Raw genomic sequence first — 20,200 nt, 5'->3', positions numbered from 1 at the left:
TATGCAGTCGTGGAATTAACACATTATTATGCCTAATTTTGTTGTGATGCCCCGCTGGATGCATTAAATAATGTAACAAGGTTTTCCACAAAAAGTCCACTCAAGTTATGGGAAAAAAAATGCCAACATGGCACTGCCATATTTATTATTGAAGTCACAAAGTGCATTGTCAGGTTCAAGCACTGAGGACATCTATTAAACAAGACAAGAAGCAAAGAATTATACAGAGACAGAATTCAATTTGGCTGTCATGTCTCGTGATCATGTTTTGTTAATTAGGCTCTGTTACTTCAAGAATCCATTAGTTCCTGTTTTTTCACTCCCTTGTTTTGTCACCATGGCGACCCATCCTCATGAGACTCTCGCACCTGTTGTCAATCATGACATATCTATTTAAGCCTGTTTTTTCAGTTGGTCGTTCTGGCGTCATTGTTTCATGCTTGGTTCACTCTGTTTCATGCAATTTTCATAGTTCATGCTGCTCTGCCCTGTCACCGTAAGTTTTTTTTTGTTTTATGTCCATAGTTCTGCCTTAGTGTTAGTTTTGTGTCTCCGCCTTGTGCGCGCCTTTTGTTTGCACTTTTATAGTATAATTAAAACATGTATCTACCTTCACGCCATGTCCTGTCACCTTCATTCATCTCGGGAAAACTATCCACGCCAAAATCTGCACCAAAGTCCACGTTTTGACATTGGCTCAATTGAGAAAACATGTCGACCTGTAACGTCTTACAGTGTCACCCAGGCTCTGGTGAAAGATTGTACTCCTCCTTCTGTATTTTACTTTCTCCGACCACATGACCACAGCTCCTTCCAGAGGGAAGTGGGTGGTAAACAGCGTTGCTTTTGGTTACAGAACAGTTCAAAAGAAAAGGTCGTAAACACTTCACAGAAAAGGTCCGTAAACGAGTTCAAAAAGACGTTCGTAAAACAGTGGAAAAGGGAAGTTGCCTTTATAGTCCTTGGATCAGAGAATATATTTCTGTTTGATTATAATACATGAAAGAAACAGGAACACCTTCATCTTGCTTCCTCCCTACACAGTGGAGTTTTACGAGCCTTACTCTTGGTAGGTTCAAAGACAGCTTTTGGTCTTCTCGCTGGGAACTGATTTCAACACAAAGTTTTCGTGATAATTTAGATAGAATCATTCCAACATGCATTATTTTTTTTAACATGCCTCAAAAAGGCAGCTTGGAATTTGGGACAAGCTCTCCCTAAGAGAGCATGAGGAGGTTGGGGTGGGTGGGGTGGAGTAGGGGGCAGCGGGGGGTGTATATTGTAGCGTCCCGGAAGAGTTAGTGCTGCAAGGTGTTCTGGGTATTTGTTCTGTTGTGTTTATTTTGTGTAACAGTGCGGATGTTCTCCCAAAATGTATTTGTCATTCTTATTTGGTTGGGTTGACAGTGTGGCGCATATTTGTGAGAGTGTTAAAGTTGTTTATACGGCCACCCTCAGTGTGACCAGTATGGTTGTTGACCAAATATGCCTTAAATTCAATTGTGTGTGTGTGAAAAGCCGTAGATATTATGTGATTGGGCCGGCACGCAAAGGCAGCGCCTTTAAAGGGGAACATTATCAGCAGACCTATGTAAGCGTCAATATATACCTTGATGGTGCAGAAAAAAGACGATATATTTTTTTAACCGATTTCCGAACTCTAAATGGGTGAATTTTGGCGAATTAAACGCCTGTCTGTTTATCGCTCTTTTTGCGATGACGTCAGAACGTGACGTCTCCGAGGTAATACAGCCGCCATTTTCATTTTCAACCCATTGTAAACATTGGGTCTCAGCTCTGTTATTTTCCGTTTTTTCGACTATTTTTTGGAACCTTGGAGACATCATGCCTTGTCGGTGTGTTGTCGGAGGGTGTAACAACACTAACAGGGAGGGATTCAAGTTGCACCACTGGCCTGAAGAGGTGAAAGTGTCTGCCGCCAGACCCCCATTGAATGTGCCAGAGTGTCTTCACATTTTACCTGCGATGACAGACATGGCACAGAGATGTATGGATAACCTGCAGATGCATTTGCAACAATAAATTCAACGAAATCACAAAGGTGAGTTTTGTTGATGTTGACTTATGTGCTAATCAGACATATTTGGTTGCGGCGTGACTGCCAGCTAATCGATGCTAACATGCTACGCTAATCGACGCTAACATGCTATTTACCGGCGGTGCTAAAGCAGACATGGCACAGAGATGTATGGATAACCTGCAGATGCATTTGCAACTATATTACGTTTCCTTCCACCCACATTTAATGCGAAAAAACAACTTACCAATCGACGGATTTAAGTTGCTCCAGTGTCACGAGATGCGAAAGTCCTGATCGTTTGGTCCGCACATTTTACCGGCGATGCTAACGCAGCTACTCGGCCATGCTATGGCTAAGAATAGCGTCAATAGCTATTCACTCAATTGCTTCAGTTTCTTTTTCAATACTTTCATACTCCAACCATCCGTTTCAATACATGCGTAATCTGTTGAATCGCTTAAGCCGCTGAAATCCGAGTCTGAATCTGAGCTAATGTCGCTATATCTTGCTGTGGTATTCGCCATTGTTTGTTTACATTGGCAGCACTGTATGACGTCACAGGGAAATGGATAGTCGCATCGCAGATAGCGAAAATCAAGCACTTTAAAGTTTTTTTGGGGGATATTCGGGGACCGGTAAAATTTTGAAAAAAACTTCAAAAAATACAACAACCCACTAGGAACGGATTTTTATTGTTTTTAACCCTTTTGAAATTGTGATAATGTTCCCCTTTAAGGTTTATTGGCGCTCTGTACCACTCCGTACAGCGGCATTTTAAAAAGTCATGAATTTTACTTTTTGAAACTGATCCCGATAATTTCCGATATTACATTTTAAAGCATTTATCGTCAGATAATGTCGGCAGTCCGATATTATCGGACATCTCTAGCTGTAATATTACCTGCTTCTGGGACGGAAGACACCGGCTGTGACCTCAGCATCATAAAGGTGGTCAGCGAGTCTACTTGCTGATGCGCCGGGCGCCAGGCAGCCATGACACTTCTCTGGTCTTCCTTCACCCCGAAGGCGATTTTCTGGGCTCTCTGTTTTGATTGGCTGACGTTCTTCAAACAAGGAGCAGGTACAGATCCACTCTTGTCAGCCGTTCTATCAACTTTGCCAGTGGAAGGTTGGACTTCCTTTATGTTGGGAGTGAGTTTTGGACATTTTCTGTCACCGGAAAAGTCTGCTTCTGCTTTTGAAGGGAAAGCAGCATTCTGGGACTCCTCCAGGTGAGGCTGTAGCAGAGTGCTGCTCACCGCTTCTGACCAGATGATGTCTGCAGTTGGAGAAGAGTTTGTATCATCAGCTGAGATTTGTGATGGCATGGGAAATAAAAATGGCTGGGCTCACTTGTTTCATCAGGTTCTAGAGACACGTTACTGAAATCCTCCAACATGTGGTTGTTGTCATGAAAAGAAAGAAGATCAGCACTCAGCCTCTCCGGAGACTCCCTGCAGCTGCCAAATAAGACTCTGGTCTCCAGCTCTGAAGCAAAACTCTCCAACGTTATTAGCGTCAACGCTTCGCTCAGAGGCTGGAAGTCGACAGCGGCTTCTTGTGGCTCAGGTTCTGTCAGAACAATACAAAGCTATTAGTGAAGCACAGGTGATGACCAAAGTACAGCGGTTTGCACTTTTAAAAAAGGAAATGGAGTATGGTTTGCATCAGATCATTATTAAATAGCTTTTTTTTCTTTAGAATCTTCTGATAAGTCTATTATGTCTGATTATTTATACGCCCTCGTTTATCCAGGCTTGGTGCTGGGTTTTAGGGTCCCGGGCCATATGCACAAAAGGCAGTAGTGTGTACCATTACAATGTCAAAGCAGACAGCAAGTTGTGATACTACCGTAATTTCCGGACTATAACGCGCTATATTTTTCCCCACGCTTGGGACCCTGCGGATTATAAAATGGATTTATGGGTTTTTCTTCGCTAACATAATGTTTTGTGTTCAACAAATAGTTTTCACAGTGTATAGAACACCGACAGAGACACTGAAAAGGTTTGTAGTTGTTTGTGCTATGACGCCATCTTCTGTACGAGTTTGTTGACTGTAGGTGCTGTCGGTTGACAATGTTATGTGTTTTGTTCCTTAAACCGGAAGTATTCGTCGTCCATATCGTTTCTGCTCAAAAGTATTCTTCATCCATCACGACAAGCAACATTTGTAAGTTTTACAATAGAACTAAAACAATTCATACTTACTAAACTGTCCCATGTGTGATGTCCGTGGGAGTGTTTTCGTGGATATTTGTACGTGTTTAGCATTAGCGAATATGCTAACATGTTTACAAGTGTCTGTGTTAGTATTATTAACTTACGATGGCATTCTTTTTGTAGTCTTTCAGTTTCGTAAATTCCCCAAAACGTCACCGTGGAGGTATTATGTCTGTTTGGCTGATTGGACCGCTAGCTTCTGCAGCTAGTGAGTCCATGACGATGACTTCTGTTTTGTTCGATCAGCCCTTTTACTGCCGTGTTACAGGCAACTTTTGGAAACAATTAGGTATGTAAATACACAGTTACAAATATCTTTTGTAACGATATGGATCAATACATATTTGCCAACCTTGAGACCTCCGAATTCGGGAGATGGGGAGGAGGGGTGTATATATTTCAACGTATTTCCTATTTATATATAAAATTCATTCATGAATGAGTATATTCGTTCGGCCATCGTGTTCAATAAGTCTGATCTACAAAATTTGCAGGCAGCATACCCCTTCCTTTTTGAGCTGTCATGGATGAACTGAAATATTTTTTTCCAATCATTTTGGAACATGCAAGTGTACTTTTTCTTCTTACTCGTCGTCGCCATGTCTCTTTTTCGTTCATCTGCTTCGTCTATGTGATGTTTTTGTACATTACTACTTGCCGTAGTCTTGAAGCAATGCATGATGGGAATCCAGATGTTGTGTGTCAGTGTATAAACGTGCCGGCTGGAATAAACACATGCTGAAAAATAGCTCCATGCCTGCCTGCTTTAAGGGTTCGAGATAAACCTATGGATAGCGGAGACATATATAATAGTCTCCTTTTCAGGGGAGAGAGGACGCTAAAGGCAGTGCCTTTAAGGCACGCCCCCAATATTGTTGTCTGGGTGGAAATCGGGAGAATGGTTGCCCCAGGAGATTTTTGGGAGAGGCACTAAAATTCGGGAGTTTCCCGGGAAAATCAGGAGGGTTGGCAAGTATGAGTATATATAAATGGATTGTACTTGTATAGCGCTTTTCTACCTTCAAGCTACTCAAAGCGCTTTGACACTACTTCCACATTTACCCATTCACACACACATTCACACACTGATGGAGGGAGCTGCCATGCAAGGCGCCAACCAGCACCCATCAGGAGCAAGGGTGAAGTGTCTTGCTCAGGACACAACGGACATGACAAGGTTGGTACTAGGTGGGGATTGAACCAGTGACCCTCGGGTTGCGCACGCCCACTCTCCCACTGCGCCACGCCGTCCCGTGCGGCTTATAGTCCGGTGCGGCTAATATACGTAAACACATTTATTGGGTGGGTTTGGCTTAAATATTCGTGTGCTATATAGCCCATAAAATTTGGCAATATATCAAATAAATAAATAGCTACCAAATATGAATGCGGGCTTCACGGTGGCAGAGGGGTTAGTGCGTCTGCCTCACAATACGAAGTTCCTGCAGTCCTGGGTTCAAATCCAGGCTCGGGATCTTTCTGTGTGGAGTTTGCATGTTCTCCCCGTGAATGCGTGGGTTCCCTGCGGGTACTCCGGCTTCCTCCCACTTCCAAAGACATGCACCTGGGGATAGTTTGATTGGCAACACTAAATTGGCCCTAGTGTGTGAATGTGAGTGTGAATGTTGTCTGTCTATCTGTGTTGGCCCTGCGATGAGGTGGCGACTTGTCCAGGGTGTACCCTGCCTTCCGCCCGATTGTAGCTGAGATAGGCGCCAGCGCCCCCCGCGATCCCGAAAGGGAATAAGCGGTAGGAAATGGATGGATGGATGGAATATGAATGCTTGTTTGACAGTTTAGCATGTCTACTGCTGATGAATTTGTGTGTGTTTAATAGATAGGAGGCGCTCACATCGTTGTTATTAATATTATCACGGTATTGTTAGATCATGTGCTCAAAAAGTACTTAAACACACACTGAAATATTTTAGGCAAGTTCTGTGAAAATAAAATAAATACATAAACAACAGCTAGCGTCACTAATGGCTAGCTAGCTAGGGATTAGCAGTGACAGCTACTAGCTACATTTTAGTGGCACTAGCTGTAAGGGGGAAAGACGTTACTGTGCTTTGTATTCATGTTATTGTTGTAATTAGCGTGAAAGTTGCCAGCCATCAATTAGCAGTGGTAGATTCTATCAAGCTAACAGCGCTAGTATTCCTCTCCAGGAAATGAGCTTTCTCACTCGTCCGTGAGTTTATAGAACTGCGGTTGTCACTTACAGTTTGACAAGAATAATAATTTGAACCGTGGGGAGTTTTAGTGCAATTTATCATTAATACCGGTCATACCCAAGCTGTAGATCATGGGTGTCAAACTCAGGCCGTGTAATTTCATTTGGCCCTTGAGGTAATATCAAATTAAGATTAGAGCTGGCCCGCCGGTATCATACAGCGGCGATGCCTCTGTAACACTGCATTCACCACTAATACTCCTACTTGCCAACCCTCACGATTTTCCCGGGAGACTCCCAAAGTTCAGTGCCCCTCCCAAGAATCTCCCGGGGCAACCATTCTTCCGAATTTCTCCCGATTTCCACCCGGACAACAATATTGGGGGCGTGCCTTGAACGCACTGCCTTTAGCGTCCTCTACAGCCTGTCGTCACGTCCGCTTTTCCGCCATACAAACAACGTGCCGGTCCAGTCACATAATATATGCTGCTTTAACACACACAAGTGAATGCAAGGCATACTTGATCAACAGCCATAAGGGTCACACTGAGGGTGGCCGTATAAACAACTTTAACACTTTTACAAACATGCGCCACACTGTGAAGCCACACCAAACAAGAATGACAAACACATTTCGGGAGAACATCCGCACCGTAGCACAACATAAACTCAACAGAAAAAATACCTAGAACCCTCTGCAGCACTAATTCTTCTGGGACGCTACAATATACACCCCAGCTACCACCAAACCCTGCTCTCCCAATTTTTATTTACATTTTATTTGATATCCCATTGATATTTTTTACTCATTATTATCATTTGAAACTCGATTTTGTATGTGACTATAAAGCTACATAAGCATTGCTTGTTTAATATTCAATGCAAAACTTGTTCGGGTCCCTATTAAAAGGTTAATTTGTTCAACCGTGGCCCGCCGCTTTGTTCAGTTTTAAATTTTGGCCCACTCTATATTTGAGTTTGACACCCCTGCTGTAGATCATGGTCGACGTCAATGCAACAGAGAGAACACGTTTCTACCTGTAAACAGGAAGCTCAACACATAGTCGGGATGCTTCTCCGCCTTCCAAAGCGTCATCTCCATCTGCTGCTGAACTGCGGCTGACACCAAACAACTGGGTGACCATAAAAACATCATCAAATTTACAAAATGCATACTCAAGACATCTTCAACTTTAACATGAATTGATTAACGTGGACTGCAACTTAAACATGTTGAAAACCTTATTCGGGTGTTACCATTTAGTGGTCAATTGTACGGAATATTTACCGTATTTTCCGGATTATAAATCGCTCCGGAGTATACGTCGCACCGGCCGAAAATGCATAATAAAGAAGGAAAAAAAACACATATAAGTCGCATTTTTGGGGGAAACTTATTTGATAAAATCCAACACCAAGAGTAGACATTTGAAAGGCAATTCAGGGACGGCGTGGCGCAGTGGAAGAGTGGCCGTGCGCAACCCGAGGGTCCCTGGTTCAATCCCCACCTAGTACCACCCTCGTCACGTCCGTTGTGTCCTGAGCAAGACACTTCACCCTTGCTCCTGATGGGTGCTGGTTAGCGCCTTGCATGGCAGCTCCCTCCATCAGTGTGTGAGTGTGTGTGTGAATGGGTGAATGTGGAAGTAGTGTTAAAGGGCTTTGAGTACCTTGAAGGTAGAAAAGCGCTATACAGGTACAACCCATTTATCATTTAACCCATTTATCATTTAAAATAAATAAAGAATAGTGAACAACAGGCTGAATAAGTGTAGGTTATATGAGGCATAAATAACCAACTGCTATGTTAACCTAACATATTATGGTAAGAGTCATTCAAATAACTATAACATATAGAACATGCTATACGTTTACCAAACAATCTGTCACTCCTAATTGATAAATCCCATGAAATCTTCTTCCTCGATGTCGCTTCTAAACAATTCTGCAAACTCCAAAGGTATGCGCCGCTTCCTCTTGTCGTTTTCTGCTGCATATTTCACTACGTCCAGCTTGTAATCTGCAGTACATGATTTCCTTTTCGATGCCATTTTTGTTCAACCCTTCTCAGTTTTTATAAGTTACCGCCAACAATGAATTGATCCATTTTAATAGCTACGGCAGCATGGCCGGCTCTACGCAGGGGCAAGAGGGGGCAGAGCCCCCTTAAATAAATGTCTTGCCCCCTCAAATCAAAATTTGAGAAAGCAAATTTGAATAAACTCACAAAATTACTACATTACAAGTTTACACAATTATCTGCACTAGCGGAAAAATCCGCCGAAAAAGGGACAAAGTGTCGGCTTTCCTCTCATCCCTCCCTCCGCTGTGCGTGTATTCAACATTCCACAGGCTGTGCAGCAGACACACACCCGCACACACCTCTCAGCCCTCAGTAAACATCCAATCACTGTTGCAGTATGAAAGTAAAAGAAAAGGAAAAGTTGTCTACATTTATCATATACTTTGTGTAGTCTTATCTGTCATAAACACGTTTATCGTCGCGGACTTTCGTTTCTACGGAGTTCCTTTTTTTTTTTTTTTTACAACTCGACGATAACAGTGACAGCGAAGGCTCTGAGCAGCAGTGGTTTGGAAGGCAGAGAGCCTCCACTGTCCCTGTAACAAGCTACAAGTCATTTATGATGCTGTTAATGACGGTAACAATGAAACATAAGATATCCTGCTTAGCAGTCCTCCTCTGCTGTCCTCTGTTCAGAGCGGAGTCCCTAGCAACGGCCCGTTTTACTTAGCAACGGTCTGGCAATCGACTGCTGGAATTCTTTTTCTGTTGTTTTTCTTGTAATTCTACATAGTCAACTTTTAATGTTTCAATCTACATTTTGTAATATACAAATTATAAGTTTCATTTGATATGACCAAGACACCTAAAAACAAAAACACTGCCGTTTTCATCAATTTACAAGCAAGTGGGCAACACACATACATTGGAGTGAATGAATTTTGTGCCCAGATGAGTGCCCATGTTTTGTTTTATAAATTAGTTTGAGATTCTTTTTTTATCATTATTCATCAGACCACCTTTCAGTTTTGTAAATATTGACTGTAGTGTGTGAAGTCCTAATTTGGGTCAAAATTTATTTGAGAGTTAGGCCATCCAGTTAGGATAAATGTTATGTTGTTGGTTGATAAAATCTGGATGAAGGATGTTTTATTTTATTTTATTAATTTATTTTTATTTTTATTTTTCAGTTTCCCCTCCTAAAGGATTGCCACCTTATTGTGGTCAGGGGGTTTGCGTGCCTCAGTGACCGTAAGAGCTATACCAGCAGGAGCTTAGTCTTCAGGTGGAACCCCCAAGTTGGACAGGTCTGAAGGTAGAGGCCTGACAAGGTGCAATCCACTACTCCAGGTTGGGGTTGGACACATAGCTAAAGACCCATTTCAATGAAGAAAGCATCGATACATCGCCTGTATCGGTTGGGGACATCTCTACGATGCTGATCCGCTTGAGATGGTTTCCTGTGGACGGGACTCTCACTGCTGTCTTGGAGCCACCATGGATTGAACTTTCACAGTATCATGTTAGACCCGCTCGACATCCATTGCTTTCGGTCCCCTAGAGGGGGGGGGGTTGCCCACATCTGAGGTCCTCTCCAAGGTTTCTCATAGTCAGCATTGTCACTGGCGTCCCACTGGATGTGAATTCTCCCTGCCCACTGGGTGTGAGTTTTCCTTGCCCTTTTGTGGGTTCTTCCGAGGATGTTGTAGTCGTAATGATTTGTGCAGTCCTTTGAGACATTTGTGATTTGGGGCTATATAAATAAACATTGATTGATTGATTGATTACTATAAGCACAAAACAAAAAGTGCTGGAGCATGATGTGTACACATGATGCCCCCTTCACATTTCTGACTGCCCCCTCATATAAGCATGCCTAGAACCGCCCCTGTACGGCAGTAGCATATAGCAGTTAGCATTCCATGTCCCTCAATGCACTTCTCCCATGACCCTCCCCCGCCAAATTCTTATTGGTTGACGTGTGAATGAGATAAATAATATTATTTGATATTTTACAATAATGTGTTAATAATTTCACACATAAGTCGCTCCGGAGTATATGTCGCACCCCCGGCCAAACTATGAAAAAAACTGCAACTTATAGTCCGAAAAATACGGTGCTGTACTGTGCAATCTACTAACAAAATGTTTCAATCAATCAATCAACAATGTAATTATACAAGAGATGCCTTCACTGTAGATTGAGGCCATCAGAGCACAAATTAAAACATGGTTGTTGTGCTTGGACTGTAGTTTGCATCATTTCTCTAGTTCAGACCTGGGCAAAGTAAGGTTTTCAAACTGGCCCGCCAGACATTCCCACATATTTTTTTTAGATCTTTAAGATGGAAACTGTAGCTGCCATTCTGATGTGCAGTGTTTTTTTCAAATATGTCTGCAATCACTGGAAAGGAGTATGATTGTCCTCCTGTTGGTGGGATTGCCTTCAGGAGAACACCTGAGAGAGGAATCTTTTAAAGTGGGTAGACTGGTGCACAGACAGCCACCACCCTGTCCTTGGCAAAGAGAAGGCCAGGGTCCAATGGCATGGAGACCAAAACAATTGGGGGCCCATCTTTGCTGCAGCCTTCTTCCGGCTTTGTGACCGTTGTGGAGCTTCTATGCAACCATCATCCGTCCACGCCGCCGTTAAGGTCTTTTTCAACGAGGGAGACGCGCGGACTCCAACGTCACTTCTTCGTTGTATCCGTTGGTAAAAAAACCCCAGGGCGACCGACCGGCACCTCCTCACAGCTACAGGAGGCTGCCAGAGCTCCGGTCTGTCGGAGGACCGCCTATGGTGCGCCTACCAGCACTTGCTTTTCCCTCAGGGTGTGCTCCTTTAGTCTTTTCAATCAATCAATCAATGTTTACTTATATAGCCCTAAATCACTAGTGTCTCAAAGGGCTGCACAAACCACTACCACATCCTCGGTAGGCCCACATAAGGGCAAGGAAAACTCACACCCAGTGGGACGTCGGTGACAATGATGACTATGAGAACCTTGGAGAGGACGAAAGCAATGGATGTCGAGCGGGTCTAACATGATACTGTGAAAGTTCAATCCACAATGGATCCAACACAGCCGCGAGAGTCCAGTCCAAAGCGGATCCAGCACAGCAGCGAGAGTCCCGTTCACAGCGGAGCCAGCAGGAAACCATCCCAAGCGGAGGCGGATCAGCAGCGCAGAGATGTCCCCAGCCGATACACAGGCAAGCAGTACATGGCCACCGGATCGGACCGAACCCCCTCCACAAGGGAGAGTGGGACATAGGAGAAAAAGAAAAGAAACGGCAGATCAACTGGTCTAAAAAGGGAGTCTATTTAAAGGCTATAGTATACAAATGAGATTTAAGGTGAGACTTAAATGCTTCTACTGAGCTGGCATCTCGAACTTTTACCGGGAGGGCATTCCAGAGTACTGGAGCCCGAACGGAAAACGCTCTATAGCCCGCAGACTTTTTTTGGGCTTTGGGAATCACTAATAAATCGGAGTCCTTTGAAGGCAGATTTCTTGCCGGGACATATGGTACAATACGATCGGCAAGATAGGATGGAGCTAGACCGTGTAGTATTTTATACGTAAGTAGTAAAACCTTAAAGTCACATCTTAAGTGCACAGGAAGCCAGTGCAGGTGAGCCAGTACAGGTGTAATGTGATCAAACTTTCTTGTTCTTGTCAAAAGTCTAGCAGCCGCATTTTGTACCAACTGTAATCTTTTAATGCTAGACATGGGGAGACCCGAAAATAATACGTTACAGTAGTCGAGGCGAGACGTAACAAACGCATGGATAATGATCTCAGCGTCTTTAGTGGACAGAATGGAGCGAATTTTAGCGATATTACGGAGATGAAAGAAGGCCGTTTTAGTAACGCTTTTAAAGTGTGACTCAAAGGAGAGAGTCGGGTCGAAGATAATACCCAGATTCTTTACCGAGTCGCCTTGTTTAATTGTTTGGTTGTCAAATGTTAGAGTTGTATTATTAAATAGAGGTCGGTGTCTAGCAGGACCGATAATCAGCACTAACCCACAAGGCAGTGGGAAAGTGATTGGGTGATGCCAGGGCTTGTCCAAAAAGTGGGCCTGCGCATCACGCCTCTGGGGACCACTGCGGCTCCGAGATCCCCTGCCACGTTCGCCTTGGGCCACAGGGCCCTACTTACCCTGTGTGGCCACGTGGAGGCCTGACAGGAGTCTTGGTGAAGGAGAGGCTGTGTACTGGCAGGAGAAGACTGACGCACAAATGCTGTTTCTCCGTTCACCACAAGGGCCAGAAAAAGGCAATGTCTGTATGCGAGATGTTAGCAAGCAAATAGAAAGTACCGTATTTTTCGGACTATTAGTCACAGTTTTTATCATAGTTTGGCCGGGGGGGCGACATATACTCCGGAGCGACTTATGTGCAGGGTTTCCCACACATTAATTTATTTGTGGCGGCCCGCCACGAAATAATTGTGACCACCACAAATAAAAATGTAAAATAAGATAAAATAAAATAAAAAGTTTTTCTTTTCGGCTTTTGACTCGCTTGACCGCTCATAAAAGCAATGGGACTCTGTCTGTGAATGGAGCTTGCAGTTACATATGATAAAAATATGTAAATATTATATAAATATGTACATAAAATGTTGTAATTTTATTCCAACTCCGCGTTCTTCTTGGTCATCGCCGCCGCCGCCCGACCACACCACCACAAATAGATGCCTGACCTGTGGGAAACACTGATGTGTGAAATTATTAACGCATTACCGTAAAATATCAAATAATATTATTTATCTCATTCGCAGAAAAGACAAAGAAAATGTCAGCAATCGTCACACACACGTCAACCAATAAGAATTCGGTGGGGGAGAGTCATGGCAGAAGTGCATTGTGGGTCATGGGATGCTAACTGCTAGGGGTGTGGGAAAAAATTGATTCGAATATGAATCGACTCGAATACATCGTGCGATTCAGAATCGCTTCTCGTTTAAAAAAAAAAAATTGTATTATTATTTTTTATCAATCCAACAAACCACTACACAGCAATACCATAACAATGCAATCCAATTCCAAAACCAAACCTGACCCGGCAACACTCAGAACTGCAATAAACAGAGCAATTGAGAGGAGACACAAACACCACACAGAACAAACCAAAAGTAGTGAAACAAAAATGAATATTAACAACAACAGTATCAATATTAGTTATAATTTCAGCATAGCAGTGATTAAAAATCCCTCATTGACATTATCATTAGACATTTATAAAAATAATAAAAAAAGAACAATAGTGTCACAGTGGCTTACACTTGCATGGCATCTCATAAGCTGGACAACACACTGTGTCCAATGTTTTCACAAAGATAAAATAAGTCATATTTTTGGTTCATTTAATAGTTGAAACAAATTTACATTATTGCAATCAGTTTATAATTATAAAAGCTTTTTTTTTTTTTTTTAAATCTACTACTCTGCTAGCATGTCAGCAGACTGGAGTAGATCCTGCTGAAATCCTATGTATTGAATGAAAAGAGAATAGTTTTGAATCGGAAAAATTTCGTTTTTGAATCGCGTTGAATCGAAAAAAATCGATATATAATCGAATCGCGACCCCAAGAATTGATATTGAATCGAATCGAAGATACCCAAAGATTCGCAGCCCTACTAACTGCTAAATGCTACTGCCGTAGCTATTAAGATGGATCATTTCGACGTTGGCGGTAACTTATAAAAACTGAGAAGGAATGAACAAAAATGGCACCGAAAAGGAAATCATGTACTGCAGATTACAAGCTGGACGAAGTGAAATATGCAGCAGAAAACGACAAGAGGAAGCGGCGCATACCTTTGGAGTTAGCAGAGTTGTTTAAAGGGGAACATTATCAGCAGACCTATGTAAGCGTCAATATATACCTTGATGGTGCAGAAAAAAGACCATGTATTTTTTTAACCGATATCCCAACTCTAAATGGGTGAATTTTGGAAAACTGAACGGCTTTCTGTTTATCGGTCTTTTAGCGATGACGTCACCGAGGTAACACACCCACCATTTTCATTTTCAACACATTGCAAACACCAGGTCTCAGCTCTGCTATTTTCCGTTTTTTCGACTAATTTTGGAACCTTGGAGACATCATGCCTCGTCGGTGTGTTGTCGGAGGGTGTAACAACACTAACAGGGAGGGATTCAAGTTGCACCACTGGCAAGAAATCTGCCGCCGGACCCCCATTGAATGTACCAGAGTGTCTTCACATTTGACCGGCGATGCTAAGACAGACATGGCACAGAGATGTATGGATAACCTGCAGATGCATTTGCAACGATAGTCAACGAAATCACAAAGGTGAGTTTTGTTGATGTTGACTTATGTGCTAATCAGACATATTTGGTCGCGGCGTGACTGCCAGCTAATCGATGCTAACATACTACTTACGCTAGCTGTATGTACATTTGAAACTAAATACCCACATTTAATGCGAAACAAACACTTACCAATCGACATATTTAAGTTGCTCCAGTGTCACAAGATGCGAAAGTCCTGATCGTTCGGTCCGCACATTTTACCGGCGATGCTAATAAGGCAGCCATGCTATGGGCCACTTCATTAGGTACACCCACGCTATGGCCGGATAGCGTCAATAGCTTCAATTTCTTCTTCATTTTCGTTTTCGCTATCTTCCTCCATACTCCGACCATCTGTTTCAATACATGCGTAATCTGTTGAATTGCTTAAACCGCTGAAATCCGAGTCTGAATCTGAGCTAATGTCGCTATATCTTGCGGTGGTAACCGCCATGTTGTTTGTATTGGCAGCACTGTATGACGTCACAGGGAAATGGACAGTCCGCATCGCAAATAGCGAAAATCAAGAACTTTAAAGCTTTTTTTAGGGATATTCCGGGAGGTGTAAAATTTTGAAAAAAAACTTTGAAAAATAAAACAAGCCACTGGGAACTGATTTTTATTGTTTTTAACCCTTTTGAAATTGTGATAATGTTCCCCTTTAAAGCGACATTGAGGAAGATTTCATGGGATTTATCGATTAGGAGTGACAGATTGTTTGGTAAACGTATAGCATGTTCAATATGTTATAGTTATTTGAATGACTCTTACCATAATATGTTAGGTTAACACACCAGGCACCTTCTCAGTTGGTTATTTATGCCTCATATAACGTACACTTATTCAGCCTGTTGTTCACTATTCTTTATTTATTTTAAATTGCATTTCAAATGTCTATTCTTGGTGTTGGGTTTTATCAAATAAATTAGCCCCCAAAAATGCGACTTATATACGTTTTTCCTTCTTTATTATGCATTTTCGGCAGGTGCGACTTTTACTCCGGAGCGACTTATACTCGGAACATACGTTACTGTCCTCCAGACACATTTTTTTCTCTAAACTTGGCCCCGAGTGAAAATAATTGCCTGGGTCTGCTCTAGTTGTTCAGTAATGCGGACGTTGTACCGATCCGTTGTGGTGAAGAAGGAGCTGAGCCGGAAGGCAAAGCTCTCAATTTACCGGTCGATCTACGTTCCCATCCTCACCTATGGTCATGAGCTTTGGGTCATGACCGAAAGGATAAGATCACGGGTACAAGCGGCCCAAATGAGTTCGGGGCTCTCCCTTAGAGATAGGGTGAGAAGCTCTGCCATCCGGGAGGAACTCAAAGTAAAGCCGCTGCTCCTTCACATCGAGAGGAGCCAGATGAGGTGGTTCGGGCATCTGGTCAGGATGCCACCCGAACGCCTCCCTAGGGAGGTGTTTAGGGCACGTCCAACCGGTAGGAGGCCACGGGAAAGACCCAGGACACGTTGGGAAGACTATGTCTCCCGGCTGGCCTGGGAACGCCTCGGGATCCCCCGGGAAGAGCTAGACGAAGTGGCTGGGGAGAGGGAAGTCTGGGCTTCCCTGCTTAGGCTGCTGCCCCCGCGACCTGACCTCGGATAAGCGGAGGAAGATGGATGGATGGATGCTCTAGTTGTTGTTTTCAAAGTCACATCCTCACTCACAGTTCGCCCGGCGGAGACAAATCCTCCCTCTCTAGGTCACACGTCCGTAGTAACACGTGAGACTGGCGGCCGTCAGAGACAGGAGGCGGAGACAAGGTCACGTCCAGCTCCAACTCGGTCGGAAGGACCGTGCGTCCTGGAAGGTAAACAATTCAGAAGGGTAGGAATAAATATTTTTTTAAAAATCGAATAAAGTTGGGTTAGACACCGACCTCTATTCAATAATACAACTTTAACATTTGACAACCAAATAATAAAACAAGGTGACTCTGTAAAAAATCTGGGTATTATCTTCGACCCAACTCTCTCCTTTGAGGCACACATTAAAAGCGTTACTAAAACGGCCTTCTTTCATCTCCGTAATATCGCTAAAATTCGCTCCATTCTGTCCACTAAAGACGCTGAGATCATTATCCATGCGTTTGTTACGTCTCGCCTCGACTACTGTAACGTATTATTTTCGGGTCTCCCCATGTCTAGCATTAAAAGATTACAGTTGGTACAAAATGCGGCTGCTAGACTTTTGACAAGAACAAGAAAGTTTGATCACATTACACCTGTACTGTATATACCTTTATATACATATATACATACATATATACCTGTACTGGCTCACCTGCACTGGCTTCCTGTGCACTTAAGATGTGACTTTAAGGTTTTACTACTTACGTATAAAATACTACACGGTCTAGCTCCATCCTATCTTGCCGATAGTATTGTACCATATGTCCGGGCAAGAAATCTGCCTTCAAAAGACTCCGGCTTATTAGTGATTCCCAAAGCCCAAAAAAAGTCTGCGGGCTATAGAGCGTTTTCCGTTCGGGCTCCAGTACTCTGGAATGCCCTCCCGGTAACAGTTGGAGATGCTACCTCAGTAGAAGCATTTAAGTCTCATCTTAAAACTCATCTGTATACTCTAGCCTTTAAATAGACCTCCTTTTTAGACCGGTTGATCTGCCGCTTCTTTTCTTTCTCCTATGTCCCCCCCTCCCTTGTGGAGGGGGTCCGGTCCGATGACCATGGATGAAGTACTGACTGTCCAGAGTCGAGACCCAGGATGGACCGCTCGTCGGGACCCAGGATGGACCGCTCGCCTGTATCGGTTGGGGACATCTCTACGCTGCTGATCCGCTTGAGATGGTTTCCTGTGGACGGGACTCTCACTGCTGTCTTGGAGCCACTATGGATTGAACTTTCACAGTATCATGTTAGACCCGCTCGACATCCATTGCTTTCGGTCCCCTAGAGGGGGGGGGTTGCCCACATCTGAGGTCCTCTCCAAGGTTTCTCATAGTCAGCATTGTCACTGGCGTCCCACTGGATGTGAATTCTCCCTGCCCACTGGGTGTGAGTTTTCCTTGCCCTTTTGTGGGTTCTTCCGAGGATGTTGTAGTCGTAATGATTTGTGCAGTCCTTTGAGACATTTGTGATTTGGGGCTATATAAATAAACATTGATTGATTGATTGATTGATTATGCATGACATTGAACATATTTTCTCTCACAAGTGGAGGAGAATATTTTTCTCCAAAAAAGAGTCTCTATGGACACATATTACTGTTAGAAATAGGGGTGTGCCGAGCTTATATTGATATCAGTTAATATCAGTTTGTATCAAAATCTCCGATCAGCATGTTTAACTGTGCAAAGCTGGACAGCTGGCGAACATCAAAATGTCCTCCAATAAACACACAATGTTGGTCTTTTCTTCTATTTTAGTGGAGTCACTTATTAAAAGGTAAACATGGTAGGCCAAGGGTGTCAAACTCTGGCCCGCCCGCCATGTAATTTCATTTGGCCCTGGAGGCAATGTCAAATTAACATTAGAGCTGGCCCGCCGGTATTATACAAAGGCGGTGCCGCTGTAACACCGCATTCCCGATTTTCCCGGGAGACTCCCGAAGTTCAGTGCCCCTCCCGAAAATCTCCCTGGGCAACCATTCTAGTGAACATCTCCCAATTTCCACCCGGACAACAATATTGGGGGCCGTGCCTTCAACATTCTCTACAACCTGTTGTCACGTCTGCTTATCCCATATACACACAGCGTGCCGGCCAAGCCTCATGATATAAGCAGCTTGTACACACTCATAAATGAATGCAAAGCATACTTAGTCAACAGCTATACAGGTCACACTGAGGGTGGCCGTAGAAACAACTTTAACACTGTTACAAATATGCACCACACTGTGAACCCACACCAAACAAGAATGACGAACACATCCGCACCGTAACACAACAGAACAAATACCCAGAACCCCTTGCAGCACTAACTCTTCCGGGACGCTACAATACACGCTACCACCTAAAAGGTTAATTTGTTCAACCTTGGCCCGCGGCTTTGTTCAGTGTTAAATGTTGGACCTCTCTGTATTTGAGTTTGACACCCCTGTGGTAGGTTATAGGCTACAAGGAGCTAGCAGCTACACAACAGCTAAGCACACAAGCTAGACATATGCAAAAAGTGTCTCTAATTTAACAATATTGCCGTGTAAAACACCACATGGGCTTCACGGTGGGAGAGGGGTTAGTGCGTCTGCCTCACAATACGAAGTTCCTGCAGTCCTGGGTTCAAATCCAGACTCGGGTTCTCCCCGTGAATGCGTGGGTTCCCCCCGGGTACTCCGGCTTCCTCCCACCTCCAAAGACATGCACCTGGGGATAGGTTGATTGGCAACACTAAATGGTCCCTAGTGTGTGAATGTTGTCTGTCTATCTGTGTGTTGGCCCTGCGATGAGGTGGCGACTTGTCCAGGGTGTACCCCGCCTTCCGCCCGATTGTAGCTGACCCCAAAAGGGGAATAAGCGGTAGAAAATGGATGGATGGAAAACAGCACATTTGCTAATATAAACAAGTATCACACTGCAAAAAGTCAGTGTTCAAAAACAAGACAAAAAATACAAAAATGAGGGGTTTTTTATTTGAACAAAGAAAAATTATCTTCCAATAAAAGAAGAAAATTCGGTGTAGATTCCTAATGTAGCCTTGAGGGGGCAACAACAAAACAAAACTCCAGACGTTCCTCTTCGTTTGTATGGTTTACTTGTGAACTTAATAATTGAAAATCGTAAAACAATCACCATGTGGGAACAAATGAATGACAAAATAAAGAGAGTTTGTTACAGTAAAAGTTAGAAAAAGTAAGAGTGAGGTCAAAAAACTGTGTGGCACCTGACTGCCATTACCCATAACACCTTGCATCCAAAAAAACCTTACCACACATATCCTTCCGCCAAATATGCAATTAAAACAATGACGTCATCAAATTATTTTGACAAATGTACTAATTACAAATAAAGTGAGCTATATATAATCACTCTAAGCCAGTTGTTCTTAACCTTGTTGGGGGTACAAGAACCCCACTAGTATCTGTGATGTAACATTATTCGGTATTAAGAAGGGATCTTTATTTTGAATGGGAGAAAAAAATAGAAGATTAAAATAAAATAAAAAAATCGGTCTCAGCCTGGGCCCTGGAGAGGAGGTGCAGACTGAGGCCAAGGGGAAAACAAACAACTCATAGCCATGGTACACATCCCTCTTACATAATAGAACCTGCTAGAACCACTGCTCTAAGCATTCAATATATACATTTTTGCATGATGCAAATAAAGTAAATGTCCCCTTTTGGCTGAGTAAACATAAAGCACCTTCCATACAATGTAAATTAACTTCAACAGCATTTAATCTCCTACATTCGGCTTGTCAAGACTTTCCAAAACAAGTAAAATTAGCTAACTTTA

General features: G+C 43.2%; 1 protein-coding gene across 3 annotated transcripts in view; it reads right to left on the bottom strand.

Annotated features, from left to right (window-relative positions):
- Positions 1 to 20,200, bottom strand: part of LOC133549646 (protein shortage in chiasmata 1 ortholog) — a 96,388-nt gene that overhangs the window by 53,800 nt on the left and 22,388 nt on the right. For all 3 annotated transcript variants that reach the window (XM_061895300.1, XM_061895288.1, XM_061895279.1), the window contains exons 10-13: positions 16,458 to 16,593; positions 7,475 to 7,569; positions 3,395 to 3,613; positions 2,943 to 3,320 (exon numbers count right to left, since the gene is read on the bottom strand). In XM_061895300.1, coding sequence (XP_061751284.1) covers positions 2,943 to 3,320; positions 3,395 to 3,613; positions 7,475 to 7,569; positions 16,458 to 16,593 — 828 coding nt within the window. The remainder of the gene's footprint in view (positions 1 to 2,942; positions 3,321 to 3,394; positions 3,614 to 7,474; positions 7,570 to 16,457; positions 16,594 to 20,200) is intronic.

This window comes from Nerophis ophidion, linkage group LG01 (assembly GCF_033978795.1).
Source record: "Nerophis ophidion isolate RoL-2023_Sa linkage group LG01, RoL_Noph_v1.0, whole genome shotgun sequence".
NCBI lineage: Eukaryota > Metazoa > Chordata > Actinopteri > Syngnathiformes > Syngnathidae > Nerophis > Nerophis ophidion.
Note: the sequence above shows the minus strand (reverse complement) of the source record. Positions and strands in the feature narration are given on the sequence as shown.